Source organism: Erythrolamprus reginae, chromosome 11 (assembly GCF_031021105.1).
Source record: "Erythrolamprus reginae isolate rEryReg1 chromosome 11, rEryReg1.hap1, whole genome shotgun sequence".
Taxonomy (NCBI): domain Eukaryota; kingdom Metazoa; phylum Chordata; class Lepidosauria; order Squamata; family Dipsadidae; genus Erythrolamprus; species Erythrolamprus reginae.
This window is the reverse complement of record NC_091960.1, coordinates 23943447-23961826: the sequence shown is the minus strand read 5'-3', so window position 1 is coordinate 23961826 and position 18380 is coordinate 23943447. Positions and strand designations below refer to the sequence as shown.

At 46.9% G+C, this 18380-nt stretch overlaps 1 protein-coding gene and 1 long non-coding RNA gene across 2 annotated transcripts; both read left to right on the top strand.

Moving 5' to 3' along the window:
* Nucleotides 1-2210: 2210 nt before the first annotated feature.
* Nucleotides 2211-15239, top strand: LOC139174291 (uncharacterized). The gene is made up of 3 exons (XR_011560341.1): nt 2211-2296; nt 12369-12543; nt 15168-15239. It is a non-coding gene; the product is annotated as an uncharacterized lncRNA (long non-coding RNA).
* A 978-nt stretch (nt 15240-16217) lies between these two features.
* LOC139174050 (platelet-activating factor receptor-like) lies at nt 16218-17577 on the top strand. Its single transcript, XM_070764095.1, has one exon. The coding sequence runs from the start codon at nt 16218-16220 to the stop codon at nt 17229-17231; it is 1014 nt and encodes a 337-aa protein (XP_070620196.1). The 3' UTR covers nt 17232-17577.
* Nucleotides 17578-18380: the final 803 nt, after the last annotated feature.

The following is an 18380-nucleotide window of genomic DNA, read 5'->3' as shown; positions in this document are numbered from 1 at the left end:
TGGATTTATCGCTGAGTGATACGGTCCTTACATGAGTTGAGTCTCATTTTACAACTTTTTTTTTGCTGTGGTCATTAAGTGAATCTGGGTTCCCCCACTGATTTTGTTTGTCAGAAGCTTCCTGGGAAGGCAAGAAACGGTGATCTTGGAAGCCATCGTAAATATACTGACTGCCAAGTGATGGAATTGGATCACATGGCCGATGTTGTGTTCGTCAGTCACCTTTTAAAAATTGCTGTGATAACTGACGGGTTGCTAAAGAAAGGACTAATTATAAAACAGTAAGCATCTTAGGGACAAAATGCTGTGAAAATTGTTCCTGAAACAAAAATGTTCAAATGTATTGTACACCGCTCAAAAAAAATAAAGGGAACACTTAAGCAACACAATATAACTTCAAGTAAATCAAACTTCTGTGAAATCAAACTGTCCACTTAGGAAGCAACACTGATTGACAATCAACTTCATATGTTGTTGTGCACATTCAACTTTGTACAGAACAAAGCATTCAATGAGAATATTTCATTCATTCAGATCTAGGATGTGTTATTTGAGTGTTCCCTTTATTTTTTTGAGCAGTATATATACATGAACATATGATTTTAATAATGGGGTGGAAGTTTTGCTGTTTGTGATGCATTTGGGCAATATTATTACTAAAATGGTGAAAGGAACGGGTCCGTCTTCCTTTGAGATTCTTCTGCTCAGTTCACTCAATATGTCAAGTCTTAAAAGTGTTTGCTTTGCATTCAGCGAATCCCCATAATTGGAGTTTATGCAATAAATACAGATATGTTGACTCCATCTTATTTGCACACACTATTCAGCTTCATGCAACATGCACAAGCTCATTTAGCAAAAGGTAATCTCTCTATTTGCATCACTTCTCGAGATTAATTCTTGTTACCCTGCTGATGGGTCTGATTCATATAACAAGCCAGCTTTGCCCAATGTGTTATCCACAACTCTAATCCTATTGTGTTGTTGTTGTTTTCAGACTAAGGTTCGTCTGGTGCCCAGGTTCGCCTGCTGCACCAGTTGCGGCCCTATTTGGACCGGGAGTCACTGCTCACAGTCACTCATGCCCTCATCACCTCAAGGCTCAACTACTGTAATGCTCTCTACATGGGGCTACCTTTGAAAAGTGTTTGGAAACTTCTGATCATGCAGAATGCAGCTGCGAGAGCAGTCATGGGCTTTCCCAAATATGCCCATGTTACACCAACACTCCGCAGTCTGCATTGGTTGCCGATCAGTTTCCGGTCACAATTCAAAGTGTTGGTTATGACCTATAAAGCCCTTCATGGCACCGTACCAGATTATCTCAGGGACCGCCTTCTGCTGCACGAATCCCAGCAACCAGTTAGGTCCCACAGAGTGGGCCTTCTTCGGGTCCCATCAGCTAAACAATGTCATTTGGCGGGACGCAGGGGAAGAGCCTTCTCTGTGGAGGCCCCGGCCCTTTGGAACCAACTCCCCCCCAAGATTAGAATTGCCCCCACCCTCCTTGCCTTTCATAAGCTTCTTAAAACCCACCTCTGCCATCAGGCATGGGGGAACTGAGATATTCTTTCCCCCTAGGCTTTACAATTTACGCATGGTATGTTTGTTTGTATGTATGTTTGGTTTTATAATAAGGTTTTTTTTTAGTTGTTTAGTATTGGATTGTTACATGCTGTTTTTTGTCACTGTTGTTAGCTGCCCCAAGTCTGCGGAGAGGGGCGGCATACAAATCCAATAAATAAATAAATAAAATAATCCAGGATGTTGTGCAAACCAGAACTAGGAGAAGTGTTTCTAGGTTTATTGAGGGGGTGGGTGGCTGGATGAATAAGACTCAAGGGCTAATTTTCCTGTCTCGCTTTCTGCTCCACTCCTCTCGCCTCCAGTGGTGAGTGACATGCAGGAAAATTCTTAAAATGCCTTGCACATTAATCCGAGCTGATCCCCCTTCCTTCTATTGTCCCACACCCTCCTTGCCTATTGCAGCATGCCCGCGAAAGGCTTTCCCCCCCATCGGCTGTGGCCCAGACTTCAAGGTTCCTTTGATGCTACGCCTCTATGGCAGGCTCTTAAATCCGATCTCTCCCTCTCCTGCCCCCTTCAGCAGCTGTTGCGCTTGGGAAGCCGAGCATCCTGGGGCTGCTTTGAGGCTCCTTTGAGGCTTTTCTTTGTCACCGAGTCCAACTACTCTCTGCCACCCGTGGCCGTTCCCTGTTCTGGTAGCCGAGCTCTCTGCTCCTCCTCTGGCTTCTATTTCAGGTTGCTCCGTCCTGCTTTTCTTCCAAGGCAAAAGGTGAGAAAGCCAAACAGGTTGAGTGTGTGTGTGTGTGTGTGTGTGTCCCCCTCCCCAAGTATTGCTGAGATGAAGAGAAAGGGTTCCTTGAATATCGGTCTAAGAGAAACGTGGGTTTGAGCCTCAGTGGGATATAAACAACCTCCCAGAAAGATAACAGCAAAATGAGTTAGAGCAAGTAGGAAAGGATGTTTAGGAGCCTCTGTTGAATGCGGGCAAGGCTGGATATTATGGCCATTTGGGCAGTTGTAATTCCAATGTATTTGGAGGGCACTATTGGATTAGGGAATGTTGATGTACATAGGATTTCTTGGTTCTGAGTTGGGGAGATCTTTGTCAACCTTCCAAGGTGGATCAGGCTATGAAACCAAAATTATGCATGCTAATACTGTCATATTTTTTTAAATTAAACAGTGGTTTTATGGGAACAGAATCTTGCAAGTCTGAATATGTTTTCCCCCCCTCCCTTTGTCTTCACAGGAACTAGGGAGGGTTTTGTCTGAGATGCTCTTTCAGTTTCCAAGGCTCAGATTTTATTTATCTGATGGTTGTCTTGTTGTGGCTCTTCCTCCTGTTCCTTAGAATTAGGTTTATGTACATTATAGCCCTTGATCAAGTTATTCTGTGATTCGACCATAGCCTGCCTAACCATCCACCCACCCACCCACCCATCCCTCCCTCCCTCCCTCCCTCCCTCTCTCCCTCCATGTCTGTCTATCTATCTATCTGTCTGTCTGTCTGCCTATCTATCTATCCATCCATACCTCTCTCCATCCCTCCATCCCTCCATCCCTCCATCCATGTCTGTCTGTCTGTCTATCTATATCTATCTATCTATCTATCTATCCATCCATCCATCCATCTATCATCTTTTATCTATCTCTACCCATCCATCCATCCATCCATCCATCCATCCATCCATCCATCCATGTCAACAGTTGTAATATTTATAGTACATAGATATGAGTTTTCTGTGCAACATCTTAACTGCTCCTACCACTACATCTTCTGGACCGAGAGCACTGATGCTTTTTCTTGGGATCTATTGGAGCCACTCTGCACAAGCCCTAGTGCTCCTACCACCACTGGAACCACTTTGGCTTTCAGTTTCCACGTCTTCTCTAGTTTCTCCTTCAGGGATGTCTGCGTGTAATGTATATATGTATACACATATATTTTTACAACCCTGTAATCCCTTATTTCAGGGTGGGGCAACTGGATGGAGTTGAGCATTTACTAGCCGGGTGCCCTTCCCGACACCGTGCAGAGTTTGCAGCAGATATTTTTTGTTTGTGCCCTAGGAGGGAGACACATCTGCCCTACCTAGGATTGAACTCTCCGAGTGGGAACTGAGCATCTTTACCACTGGGTCACCATGCCACTGGGTATACATATATGTATGTGTATATTTCAGAACAGAACAGAAGAACAGAACTCTACCAGTTAGAGTGCCTGTATTGTACGTGTCACACCGTCAGAGACAGGTGGAATAACAATACACTGTGCTGAAATTTTCAGCATGCTTAACCAGGTTACTGAACTAATTACTGGATTTGTACCAAAGTCTCTAGATATCAGATTCACACAATGCATGCAAATTAAACATATGTGGCATGCTGGATTAATGTGATGATTCGGTTCATAGTTGACCTGGTTAAGGATGTTGTAGGAATACAACTGTCTTTGTGTGTGTGTGTGTGTGTACGCTCATGTGTGCATGCTTGTGTTTCTAAGCTTTCTTCCTTGCCTGAGAAAGCCCTGGGATTTTTTTTTGCTAGTTTCCCATCCAAATTCTATCCAGATGCAAAATCCAAATGAGCAAAATCAGCTCAATGATCTAAGCTAGCCAAGCAGAACTAAACTCCATCTCCAGGAATAACTACATTTAGGAAATATTTTCTCTGGAGATCCAATGCTGATGATAATTGATCTTTTGGGGCTCATTGCACTTTGCAAACTACCCAGGGTGAGAATCCAGAATTTAAGCAAACGCTTTTCCGATTTCCAGTTCTGAGTCACTGCTTTGCCCTACATTTTCACACTTGGTTCTGAATGGAGGGTTTCCTATCAAGTCTTTTAAGGTGGCAGGAAGCAAAAAGTATTTGCATAATGAGGGAGAAGGCTGTCAGTGGCATTCCTAGAAGAATCCTCTTAGATTTCAACAAGGGGGAGAGTCGTGTAGAGAGAAATGTGGCAGGTTCTTCAAAGTTTACCTGTCAGAAATATTCCCACTTAAAAAAGTATATCTTTCAAGTGTTCGAAGCATTGATGGTGGATGCTGTTGAAAATGCCATAAATGATATTCCCCCCCTCCATCCTTAATATCAAGGTTTTATTTCCTCTGCCTGGCAAACTCATTTATAATAGAACAACTACATCAGTGGTAGACAGTGTGTTGCTTCTGCATGCAAAGACTTGAGCAAAAATCTGTCAAGCTGCCTCACCTGACTTTCCCAAAAGAAATTCTCCCTCTAACAGTGATGGTGAGCTTATGGCATGCGGAGCCATATCTGAGGGCACATGAGGCCTGGCCCTATCTCAGCTCCAGTGCACATCAGTGTTCCCTCTATTTTTTTGGGGGGGGGGGGGGCGGAAAAGTATAGTGTCTGAGCGGCAGTCCCTTTGGGACTGGGCGGCGCAGAAAAAACAAACAAACAAACAAACAAACAAACAAAGAAACAACCAACCCTGTTTTGCCTCAGAGAATTTCAAAATAAAATACTGTACTGTGTGTCTATAACAGTGAGCTCATAATAGGGCAACTCTATCAATATCAAAATGCCACTTAAATAGTTGAGCTAGTTTCAAACTAGATTTTGATTTTCTTTCTCTCTTCCTTACTCCCATTCTTTTTCTTTCTCTTTTCCTTCCTCTCTTTTTTCTATCTGTTTCTCTCTCTTCCTCTCTTCCTCTCTCTTTCCTTCCTTCTCACGCTTTCCCTCTCGGCTTCTGGGCAGGTTTGGAAAACTCTGAGTTGATGATTTTTAAGTGAGCGATTGCTCACTGCTTAGCTTAGAGGGAACTATGGTGCACATGTGTGCATTAACCAGCTAATTTTTCAACTTCTTTTCGGCTTCCTAAAGCCTGGGGATGGCGAAAACAGCCCAACCAGAAGTTCACTTGTGTGCATCACCCCCAGCCTCCTTCTTGCTGTCAGAGATCTTCAGGAACTTCTTCGGCTTTGGACAGTTGCAGCCAGGCTTCCCCCACCTCGGCCCATTTCTTCTGCAGCCGGCAAGACTTTTCTGAAAGCCTCTGCAGCTGATAACAGAACTCCAGATCGATCCGGAGCTCTGTTATCGGCTAGAGCAGTGTTTCCCAGCTTTGGCTACTTGAAGATATTTGGACTTCAACTCCCAGAATTCCCCAGCCAGCGAATGCTGGCTGGGGAATTCTGGGAGTTGAAGTCCAGATATCTTCAAGTGGCCAAGGTTGGGAAACACTGGGCTAGAGAGTCTTTCAGGGAAGTCTTGGCGGCTGCAGAACAAAAGCTGTGGGAGGCCTGGTTGCAACTACCTGAAGGTAAGCAGTAGGGCAGCTCCACAGCTTCAGTGAGGACTGTGTGCATAGGGGTGGGCAGCGCATGGGTTGTGCGCATGCGTGGGGGGAAGGCACTGCATTATGGGTGTAGGAACCCGCATGCACCCTATTGTGTGTGTGTATACACTTTTGTCACCTGAGCCAAAAAGGTTTCACCATCACTGCCCTATAATCTTCCCTATCATCTGAAATAAATACGATGCTGGAAGAAAACCAGACATCTTCAGAAAAAGAATAACAAGAGTTGGAAGGTTTTCTAGTCCATCACTCTATACTAGTGATGGTGAACCTTTTTGGCTTGGGCACCAAAAGGATGCGCATGCGTGCGTGCCCACACCCATAATATAATGTCCTCCCATTGCACATGTGCACAAGCTGCCACACACATTGACCCCCCCCTTGCGCATGCGCACAGGCCTCAATGAATCTTCCGGTATGCCTGCTGGATTTCACCCCTGCTTCCATGCCAGCCTAAGGTGACCAGGCGTCCCTCTTTTGGCGGGACAGTCCTGCCTTTTACCCATTTGTGCTGCGTTGTTTTTAAAAAGTCCCGATTTTTTAAAGACATACCAGCCCGTGGCTTGAACGCCAGTTGGAGATTGCGTTGGAGCTGCTTGTCATGCGATCATGTGGCTTGAAGGGACTGTCCGACAAGCAGCTCAGCTTCCACACTGGGGGGCTGTGATGGGCGCGAGGGACACCACGGAGGCTCCAGCGGTGACGCTGCTGAAGAGGCACTGAGGCCACTGCTCCTCAGCCTGCCTGGCTCATCACTGAGTGGCTGACAGTGCGCCCCCTTGCAGGGAGAGAGAGAGACAGGATGGGACGGGTGGTTGGCGAGTCCCGGCTGTCTTCCCATAGAAGCCAAAGCAACGGATTCGCCATCCTTGCCCTCTTCGCCATTCTGGCTCCTGCTGCCCGGGGGTTCATTGGCAGTGTGCTGGGTGCTCTGTGGATCTTCCCATCCAGCAGCTGCGTGGAGGAGCACGCCTACCAGGTCCGAGTGTCTTGGCCAACACACTGCTCTGCCTGCCAACAGGCATGGGCAAAATGCTGGTAGCCGCCGTGGTCATGTACAATTTCTACTGGTGGTTCCCTGGCAGCAAGATCCTCTTCCTGGCCCCTTCACTGAGAGCGAGCGAGCGAGAGAGATTGGAGGGTTGGAGAAGAGACTGAGTGCGTACCACTCCGCCATTCCAGAGATTTTTCAGTAGTGCCCCCACCTGTCAATGGTGTCCTGCTTTACCAAAATTATAACCTGGTCACTTTATGCCACCCCATCACCGAAATATGTTGATTGGTATGTGTGTTGTTTGATTGGACTGTATTGTGGGTTTTATAGTGGTTTTTTTTTATAGTTTAGTATTTATATTTGACTTATTATTATTGTATTGTATTTAATTGTTTTAAGCCACCCAGAGTCCCATGGTATTGGGTGGCATAGCTGTCGAATTAAATAAATAAATTAAATAAATAAAACAAAACACCCCCATTTACTTAGAACTGAGGAAGCTTCCTGGATAAGAAGCAAACTGTTTTTCTTCCTGAAGGAAGAAATCAGTTTGCAGACCCCATTTTGGGAGCAGAGCTCAATGGCCTGGCCGTGTGGGAATATTCTTATATACTATAGAGCAGTGATGGCGAACCTATAGCACAGGTGCCACAAGTAGCACACGGAGCCATATCTGCTGGCTGTTCTGTCGAGCTCTCTGGCAGACTCCTCCCGAAAATTCACAGGTACAAATTTCAGACACACACACGTTTGAAAATTCAAAACAATGTCTTTTATAATGAAAATTCACATAAACTAAGCCCTCTTTTGGTATAGCAAAGAGCATTTGTCTCCAAACAAACTGGTAATTTGTACAAGTCCCTTATCAGTTCTGTGATACTTAGCTTGCAGCTGTGAGGCAATTCACAGTCCTTCTTCTTTCACAAAGTGAAACACACTTTGCTCTGGTTTAGTTTCAAAGCGGGGGAAAATCAGCACACAAAAGGTCAAAGTCAGTAAAGCAGTCACGAAACACAACGATCAGATAATCCTCCACAATGGCCAAACCCACAGGCTGCTCTTTATAGCAGCCTCACTAATCACCACAGCCCCACCCAACCACAGGTGGCCTCATTTTCTTTGATAATAATCTCTCAGTTGTTGTTGCCTATGTATCGCTCTCCGCATGCGCGGATGTATCATTAACTCTTGTTCTGAATCTAAGGAGGAGCTAGATAATTGATCTCCTTCTGAGCTGTCTGCCACACTCTCCTCCCTGTCACTCCTGTCTTCTTGGTCAGAGGAGCCTTCATCAGCAGATTCCACCAGGGGCAAAACATGCCTGCAGCATGTGGATGTCTCCCCCACATCCACAGTCCTTGGGGCAGGAGCTGGGCCAGAGCTAACCACAACACTAGCACATGAGCCCTTGCCCTAGCTCAGCTCCAACATGCATGTATGTGTGGACCAGGTGTTTGTGGCTTCCAGAGATCCTCCGGGGGGATGGGGGAGGGTGTTTTTACCCTCCCCCGGCTCCAGGGAAGCCTTTGAAGCCTGGGAAGGGCGAAACACGAGTCTACTGGGCCCACCAGAAGTTGGGAAACAGGCCGTTTCCAGCCCCCAGAGGGCCGCCATGGGAGTGGGGGAAGCTATTTTCACCTTCCCCAGGCATTGAATTATGGGTGTGGCTGCTCGTGCATAGGTGATAGTATGCGTCCTCACTCTTTCGGCACCCAAGGGTAGAAAGGTTCGCCACCACTGCTCTAGAGTACTCTTACATAATATAGAGTGTTCTTCTGTAGCAGCCATTTGGGGAATGAATCCCCTGCACCTTATCCTCCCTCTGTGCTTCTATTTGGAGACAGTTTTGCAGGAGGATCCACAAAACCAGCATGGTAGCTACCACCATGCAACCAAACCCCGGTCACTGCTCCCTCTTTTTTTTATACTACTACTACTACTACTACTACTACTACTACTACTACTACTACTACTACTAATAAGGACTTGGAGCGGCTCACAAAAACAATACACCCTGTACAAATCTAATGTTAAAAAACCATTTGAAACCCTTGTTATACAAAGAAAACAATCACATAACCTAAGAGACCATACATGTTGTGAGCCGCCCCGAGTCTTTGGAGAGGGGCAGCATACAAATCTAATAAACAAACAAACAAACAAAAAAAAAAAACACCCCCAAACCACAATAGCTTGAGGTATATCAGTTTCCCCATGCCTGGCAACATAGGTGGGTCTTCAGGAGCTTTCAAAAGGCAAGGAAGGTGGGGGCAGTCCTAATCCCTGGGGGAAGTTCATTCCAGAGGGCCGGGGTCACCACAGAGAAGGCTCTTCCCCCGGGTCCCGCCAGATGGCAGTGTTAGTCGACGGGACCCGGAGGAGGCCAACACTGCGGCACCTAATCGGTTGCTGGGATTCATGTGGCAGAAAGCGGTCCCGGAGGTAGCAGTCGTGACTCTTTTTTGACAGCTGCAGATGTGCCTGCTCTAGTTCCAGATGTTGCTGACCTACAACATCCACCCTCTTTTGCCATTGGCCACATTTTCCACCTTTAGAATTTCTATTGCCATTTATGCCGTAGTAGAATGGCCTCTGATCTGATCACAATAAGTTGATTTTGTTTAAATTAGATGATTCATGCCTGGTAGCGTTCAATTTTTCACTGCAAATTGCTGTTATTCGTTTTATGATTCCAAAGCCTTTTCAATTTTTCTGGTGTTAAGCCAATATTTCTTTTTTTATTAGCGTGTCTTGATCTTTGCATTCTTACATATTTGCCCTTTCGTGTTCTTGAAATTACTTGCATCTGATCTTAATTTCTTTAGCCTGGCCTCCAGTCTGATCTTGCACTCGGGGATTGAATGTGATTTCTGCTTTTGGGTTGCTAATTTCAGCACACGGTTCTTCTATAACCAGCACTGTTGTAATCTAAGCAAACTGATCAGTCTGTTCAATGGAGGTTGTTTTCATTCTTGCAAGCGCCTCATTTACATCTTTCATTACTTGGGTCAGTGATGGCTCAAGCACGGGACTCCATATCAGTGATGGTGAACCATTTTTGGCTCAGGTGCCAAAAGGGTGCATTCACCGTTTGCTAAACAATCACAGATTAACGATCGATGCAAACATGTTAATCAAATAGGCTTGGTCGCCAATCCACATTTCAATTGTTAGGACATACAACCGTGGTGAGCAGGCTCCATTATGGTCATATGTTAAGGAATACTTGGGCCAGGACTTTTGGGGAAACACTACTTTTGAGTCCATTATAAGTATACTGTAATTTTAAGTTTATCTCATGCTCTAGGGCAGAGGTCTTCAATTCTGGGAATTGAAGTCCACAAGTCTTAAAGTTGCCAAGTTTGGGGATTCCTGTTCCAGGGTTACAACTTTTTGGAATCTAATTTGTTGGATCATCAAAACCGTAATTTAATTTCCACTCTTTGAAAAGAGTGCAGTTTCGAGACTAAAACATATGGAGAACAGTTGCAGTAATTGTGTATGTCTAATCTAGTGATGGAGAACCCTTTTTTGCTTGGGTGCTGAAAGAGCATGCAATAGCCATGTGTATGCATGGCCACACCCAAATTGCAATGCACTCCCCCGTGCATGTGTACACAAGCCCCCCCTCTGCACTTCTCATCAGGTGCACAGGCCTCACTGAAGCCCCTAGATTTCTGGTAGGCCCATTGGGCTGTTTTTTGCCCTTCACAGGCTCTGGAGGCTTTCCTGAAGCCTGGGGAGGGTGAAGAATGGCCCCCACAGGCCTATTGGAAGTTCATTTCCAAACGTCTGGTAGGGGCGGAGGGGCAGAGGTGGAGGCCATTTTTGCCCCCCTGGAGGGTTTCCTGAAGCCTGGGGAGGGTGAATAATGGGCCCCACAGGCCTATTGGAAGTTCATTTCCAAACGTCCGGTCGGGGCGGAGGGGCGGAGGCAGAGGCCGTTTTTGCCCCCTGGAGGCTTTCCTGAAACAGGAGGAGGACAAAAATAGCCTCTCCCCCCTCCGGAAGGCCAAAAATCAACTGGGCAGCATGCACATGCATGCTGGAGCTGACATAAGCATCTCCTCACATGCCCTCAGATATGGCTGTGCATGCCACCTGTGGCAAGTGTGATATAAGTTCACTATTACGGGTCTAGTCTAATGAAAAGAAGGAATTGTGGTGACTTCATAGCGGTGTTCCAATATTTGAGGGCCTGCCACAAAAGAGAGGTCAGCCTATTTTCCAAAGTACCTGAAGACAAAAAAGAAAAGAAAAGGATAGAAACTAATCAAGGAGAGAACCACCCTAGAACTAAGGAGAAACTTCCTAACAGTGAGGACAAATTAACAAGCGGAACAAGAAGAGACTGGACAGCCACTCTTCTGAAATGGTGTAGAGCAGTGATGGCGAACCTATGGCACAGAGCCAGAGGTGGTGCAGCAGGTAGAGTGCCTTACTGCAGGCCACTGAAGCTGACCATAGATCTGCAGGTCAGCAGTTCAAATCTCATCACTGGCTCAAGGTTGACTCCGCCTACCATCCTTCCGAAGTGGGTAAAGTGAGGACCCGGTTTGTGGGGGCAATAGGCTGGCTCTGTTAAAAAGTGCTATTGCTAACATGTTGTAAGCTGCCCTGAGTCTAAGGAGAAGGGCGGCATAAAAGTTGAACAAATAGATAAATAAATATCTGCTGGCACGTGAGCCGTTGCCCTAGCTGTTGCCCTCCTAGATGAGGAAATTAGAAGGCAAAAACAGCTTTGTTTCCCACCCCCCACACAAAAATTGGGGTGGCCAGAGGGTCTGGGAAGCCTGCAGGGAGCTCCTGGGTTCTGGGAGATGGCAAAAATGCCCCATTTGTTGTGAAAAATGACCCATTTTTTGCAAAAATGGGGACATTTTTGCCATCACCCAGCACCCAGGAGCTCCCTGCAGGCTTCCCAAACCTTCCGCCCACCCCATTTTTGTGTGTGTGTGTGTGGGGGAAACGTGGCTGTTTTTGCCTTCTAATTTCCTCATCTAGCATGACTGGAGAAGGAATTCTGGCAGTAGACGTTCACTAGTCTTAAAACTGTCAAGTCTGAAGTTTGTAAAAAGTGTACATGTTTGTAAAAAGTATTCTGCTACACTGGTGTTTTTGTGAAGAAACAATCCCATTTTTTTGCAAAGGTGTGATGGGGCTTTGAGACAGCAAAAATTATTGTATTCGGTGTATAAGATGAACTGACATTTCCACCCTCTTTTGGGGGGGGGGGGAGAGAAGGTGCGCCTTATACTCTGAAAAATACGGTAGCTATCTCTGAAAGTCCCATCTTCTTCACCAACCATTCCTCCATCATGGATAGTGCTGAATCTTTCCATGTTTTTCTTTCCGTCTTCTGCATGATTTGTGCACATGGCACTTCCACAAGTGAGATGTTCCTGGCCAAAGAGAACTGTTGACTTAGACGCCATCTCTCTGGCGGCTAAGGGCGGATTTTATTTTTCTTCTATGAATCAAATGACAACTGTTCCCCACCTGCCTGCTTTATTCCTGCAGGATATCCCCCAGCTGGTGCGAAAAATGACTCAAGTCATGACAAATAAACCACAGGCATTCATAACTGCCGCAGTAGAGACAACGGCATTTTGAGGGGCTTGTGTGATGTCTCGCATAGTTTTCAGTACTTTCTGAAAACAAGAAGACCTGAGCAAAGATGGACTGTGTTTGCTAGGTAAGACTCAGAGGTGGGATTCAATATTGTTAAAATTACCGGTTCTGTGGGCGTGGCTTGGTGGGCGTGGCAGGGCGAGGTTACTGCAAAATCCCCATTTCCTCCCGATCAGCTGGGACTCGGGAGGCAGAGAATAGATGGGTTACTACCGCTACAGTAAAGGATGGCGCACTGGTAGCGAACAGTGCGCCATGTCCGCAGCTTTGGTTCTCTTGCATGCACGTGTACATCTTAGCATATTTTTGCTTCATGTGCAGAAGCAAAATCTCATCAGGGGACATGCACGCAAGATTTCAGCGATTCTTTGCTTCTGTGCGTGCATGGAAGCACAAAAAATTATCACAATCTTGCATGCGCGCATGTCCTCTTGTGAGATTTCAGCACATTTTTGCTTCCTGCGCATGTGCAGAAGCAACATTGACTGGATGTTTCCCCCCAGGCCTGATGAGGAAGGGGAGGGGGCAGCAACAGCCCCTCCTGCCCCTCCCACTCAGGCTCAGCTGTGCTCTTCCTCGGCAGCAAGAGGGGGGAACTAAACAGCTGAAGGGTGTATCAGCGCTGGGGAGCCATTCTGTCCACAGCCCTCCACTTTCCTCCTCCACAAAGCTAAGTCCCAGCAGCTGCTGACTGGAGCCAGGAGCCAAATCTCCAATGGGAGCAATAGAGTGGGTGGGTGGGCAGAATGTCTACTGCCTGAAGCACCCCCACCCCCAGCTTGCAGCTGTACTCCTAACGTCTCCCATCAAAAATGCCATGAAGCAAAGCAGGCTTCTGGGAGCTGTCTCTGGAAGGGAACTTGCCTGGACTGGGAGAGGGGTTTCCCTTTCTTTGTGACATGGCATCTTCTAACTGTCAGCAGGAAATGAGGGTGCTCTGTGGGCCCCTGCCTGCCCCCTTGCTGCATTAATTTCCACCCTCTTCTTTGTCTGCTGGTCCAACCATTCAAAACATCCCATTTTGTTATCAGCAGCTTGATTTGATCCGGCGTATCCTGGGACCGCTAAGTTTATAGTCAGGGCTGTTCAGATGAGAATACGTTTTATAGAACATATTGGGGTGGCATGCAAAGGAGATGAACTCACTTAAGAATATTTCATATCAGTATCTTAGATTTGTTTAATATAATCCTTTGCACGAGTTATATTCTCATGTTTTACTACTCAATTTTAGCATATTATACTGCATTTTAACTTATTATTTATTAAAATTCCCTCTATTTTAGCCAATTTTATTGTATTTTAACCAGTCACAGTTTTATGACGACTGATGTGGTCCTTTTCCTCGCTTTGATATGGTCGATTGACTAATCAAATAAAGTTGATATTGATTGATACTTTCCATCCAAGCGGTGGGTTACTCCCGGCTCGGCCCAATACTGTGAACTGATAGCAGTGGTCGGAGGCTCTGCCCAGCCACTACTGAATTCAGCCTCTTCGTCAATTCAGCCAGAGGTGCTGGACAAGAGTCATCTCTTTGGTTCGCGTGCAGTGAAGGGCTACCAAAGTTTTTTACTACTACACTGTGGGCGTGGCTTATGCATTTTCTTTCAACATTTTTCAGCGCAAATTGGGTGCTCTGGGGTGGAGCTCCATTTTTTCTACCCCACTGCGTTCCTCCCCATCCAGGCAGTAGCCCACCCCTGTTTGCATGCCACAAGGATGTGTTCGTGTGTGCTAGCACATATGCACAGGCCCACACACATTCCCTCCCCCCTATGCATGCGAACCCCCAAACTGCCACCTCCGCAGGTGCATAATATCCATCGTCCCTGTGCATCTGCACAGGCCTCATTGAAGCCTGAAACGGTGAAAAATGGCTCAATGGGCAAACAGGAAGTTTGAAAAAAAAACGGGCTTCCAGTTTGCTCGTTGGGCTGTTTGTCGCACTCCGGGGCTTCAGGAAGCTTCAGCAGGGTGAAACAGCCTTCCCCAAGGCTGAAAATCAGCTGGCCAGTGTATGCATGTGGGCTGGAGCTAGTGAAGGGCTGCACTTATCTTTGTTATGCTGGGACACCTCTGGGCGAGCATGGGTCTTGGGTCCATGGGTGGTGGCCAGGAGCATGCGCCCGGTATGAAATTTTCTTCCTGCGCATGCACAGGAAGTGATATCTTGCACGAGGATGCACGTGACTGTGAGATTTTGTTACTTTTTGCTGTTTTTGTACTTCTGTGCATAAAAACGGTGAAATTCCATAGCTGCAGGCCTCCTTGGATGAGATTTCACTTCCTGTTCATATAGAGCAGTGTTTCCCAACCTTGGCAACTTGAAGATATCTGGGCTTCAACTCCCAGAAGCCCCCAGCCAGCTGGGGGCTTCTGGGAGTTGAAGTCCAGATATCTTCAAGTTGTCAAGGTTGGGAAACACTGATGTAGAGGAAGCAAATCTTACGCCAGGAGTGGACGTACGGCCGCCGGTCAGCTGGAGCTCCATTTTCACTACCCAGACGGCGTCCCCCGCATCTGGGCAGTTGCCCATTCCTGGCTGAGGCTGACATAGGGCAATGTGTCACGTGCCCTCCGATATGACTCCGCGTGCCACTTGTGGCGTCCGTGCCATAGGTTCGCCATCACTGGCCTGGTCCACCTGAACTCTCTGTCTCGGTTTTGTGTTTGTCTGTTTTCTAGCTTGACAAGCCTGTCTGGACTTGATGTGCTACATCCCTGTTCCCAGTGGAAGAGAACAGAAGAGGAAAGCAGGTGAGCTCAGAACAAAAATTAATTTGCGGTTCAGTTAAGTTAATTGGGGACAATTTTTGAACTTCTGAAAGTTTTATAAACCCTGCAGCCTTTGAAATTACAGATTAACAGAGTTGGAAGAGACCTTGTAGGTCATCTAGTCCAAATGCAAAAAATAATCTGTCTGTCTGTCTGTCTGTCTATCTGTCTATCTGTCTATCTGTCTGTCTATCTGTCTATCTATCTGTCTGTCTATCTGTCTATCTGTCTGTCTGTCTGTCTGTCTATCTGTCTATCTTTCTATCTGTCTTATCTATCTGTCTTATCTATCTGTCTTATCTGTCTGTCTGTCTGTCTGTCTGTCTGTCTGTCTGTCTGTCTGTCTGTCTGTCTGTCTGTCTGTCTGTCTGTCTATCTATCTATCTATCTATCTATCTATCTATCTATCTATCTATCTATCTATCTATCTATCTATCTATCTATCTACCTACTTATATGCCGCCCAATAATCCACACAGGACTCAGCGCAGCATCTTTCCCACCTTCTCTTTCTTCTCTCTAAGTTGTTTGGTTGTGGCCAGATCTTCTTTCTGTCAAGTTCAAAGCATGATTTTGCTATCACAGCCATTGCTGTTTTTGAGCTTGCCACCAAATTGGGAGTGGGGGGGGGGAGTCACTTTTGGAATTGTAGTTCCAGGTGGCAACAAGGAATAGTCCTGTGGGAACCAAGGTCATCTAACCAGATTTTTGGCAAAGACTGTTTCCATAACAATCCTTGGACAATGTGACCTACGCTAGTGGTGGAGGAGGGAATTCCTATTCTTTATTTGTGTGAAAACCGCGGGAATTAAATAGAGCTGTTTTTGCTTTCAATCTGTGCTGAGACGATGTACTCAATAAAGTTTTGCATTTGGAGATTGGAACATCTCGACAGTGCTTGCTTGGAGGATGTCAGCTGGAACTTTGACCCTTTCCTTCCTGTCTTCTAGAGTTGTTGGGATGAACAATTCCACCGTTGTGGGTCTGGCAGATGTCCAGTGTCAGCTCACCGATCCTCTGCAGCATGTCGTAGTGCCAGCCACGTATTGCCTGGTGTTATGTGTGGGATTGCCTGGCAATGTGGCAGCGTTGCTTGTTTTCCTTCAGAGTGGACGAGTCCGGAAAGCCATCCGCATCTACCTCCTCAACCTCACCTTGGCCGATATCTTCTTCAACCTCACCCTGCCCTTCTGGATCACCTATTACCTAGCTAAGGGACACTGGAGTCTTCCAGAAGTCTTCTGCCGCTTGGCTGGAGCCATCTACTATCTGTCCACCTACAGTGCCATGGCCTTCATGACCTTGATCAGCCTGAACCGATACTGTACGGTGGCCAAGGTAGAATTGGTTCTGAACCGGCCCCAGGGGGCACTGATCAGCTGTGTGATGGCCTGGATTTTGTGCCTGCTTTGTGCCGTCCCTTCGTTGACTAAGCAGCAAACCCACCAGGGAGATTTCACCAGCTTGAAATGCTTTGAACAGCACTCTGGCCAGAGGACCTATGCCTATGCTATGGTGGTCATCTTCACCCTGTCTTTCTTGGTTGTGCTGGGGACGTACTTGTCTATCATGAGGACCTTGTCCACTGCAGCCGGCACATGTCAAGGTGGCCACCGGCGCAGAGCACGGGCCATGGTGCTGGGCATGCTCTTAGTGTTTGTGGTCTGTGTGGCACCTTATCACCTCTCCTTGGTTCCTTGGGTCACTGACCAAATGTCAGGCTTAGCCTGTAGTCCTCCATCATTCCTGGACAACCTTCACATGTTGAGTGTGGCTCTTCTGAGCCTGAACAGTTGCATTGACCCTCTGATCTACTGCTTCTCCATCAAGCGCTTCAGGACCGATTTATGGACAATGGTGCGCAAGACCACCAGCTGCTGTCCGGTCTCGTCTTCTCTGCCTCCACCTCTGCCAGCCCCATCAGAAAACCGAGTTCCACCCAATCTCAGGTCTTCTTCCTTAACCTCTTTATAATTGAGAAAAGGCCACCTCCCTCCAACCAGATGAAATGACCTCAACGTTTATTTTGCACCTTCTGGACTCAGGGTTTTTAATTGGCAGGTGCCTACCAACAGAAACATCTCTTGATAGGCTTCTACTTTCAACACACCAAGTTTTCTTGGCAAACTTTTTGGGACCAGCTTGCCAGTAACTTCTTCCTATAGCCCAGTGGCTTCTCAATTATTTACTGTTACTCCCCCCCCCAGGAAGAAGTAAACATTTTGTGCCCCCGCCCCCAACTCTCAGATCTGGGCTCCAATGGAATTTTAGTGTTAATATTTATTATTTTACTTATAAGTCGCAAGCAAACTATTGGCTAAGGAAGGTTGCTTTACCTATTTACCTGGGAGTAAGTCCCACTGAATTCAGTGGAGCCTGTTTTCAGTTAGGTAGGCATAGGCTACCGTGGTTAGGGCCTTCTTTTCATATGGGGCCAGGCCAGCTTCATCAAGCTGATGTTTGGGGTTCACCGGCCAGGCCCATAAGCACCGTCTCTGCAGGGCACTCACAGCGTGGAAGGAGGCTATAGGGTGCCATTCGAAGCTTTTGTCCTCCCTGCAGAGGATGCTACTCCTTGTCCAGGAGCAGGGTCGCCATGCCATTCATGGCTACCATGGCACCTGCCGAGAACAAGAACCCACGCAACTGCCCCACCCCGCCTGGCCTCCTTCTCTTCCGGGCTTGGAGCAGCCTGCAACTGGGAAAACACTCGTTGTTCAGGGGAATTGATCGAGAGAGACCACACATGTTCCCTGGGGTGACACATGCCTCCCTGGCATTGCTCTGTGCCCCCCCAGGGGGCGTCCCCCACTATTTGAGAAGCATTGCTATAGTTAAGTGTTTCCCAACCTTGGCAACTTGAAGATATCTGGACTTCAACTCCCAGAATTCCCCAGCCAGCATTCGCTGGCTGGGGAATTCTGGGAGTTGAAGTCCAGATACCTTCAAGTTGCCAAGGTTGGGAAACACTGCTATAGCTGAAGAGTGACTAACCCAAAATCATCCATCTGTCTTCTGTGCCTAAGGCCAGATTAGTATTCACTGTCTCCCTGTCAATTAACCATTAGACCAAATGGGCTTTCAGGTCAATTCTCATTCCCTGGTTCAAACAAAGAGACATTC

What these genes read in the sequence shown, in the direction of transcription:
- LOC139174050 (XM_070764095.1), top strand. Translation starts at nt 16,218, where the DNA reads ATGAACAATTCCACCGTTGTGGGTCTGGCAGATGTCCAGTGTCAGCTC.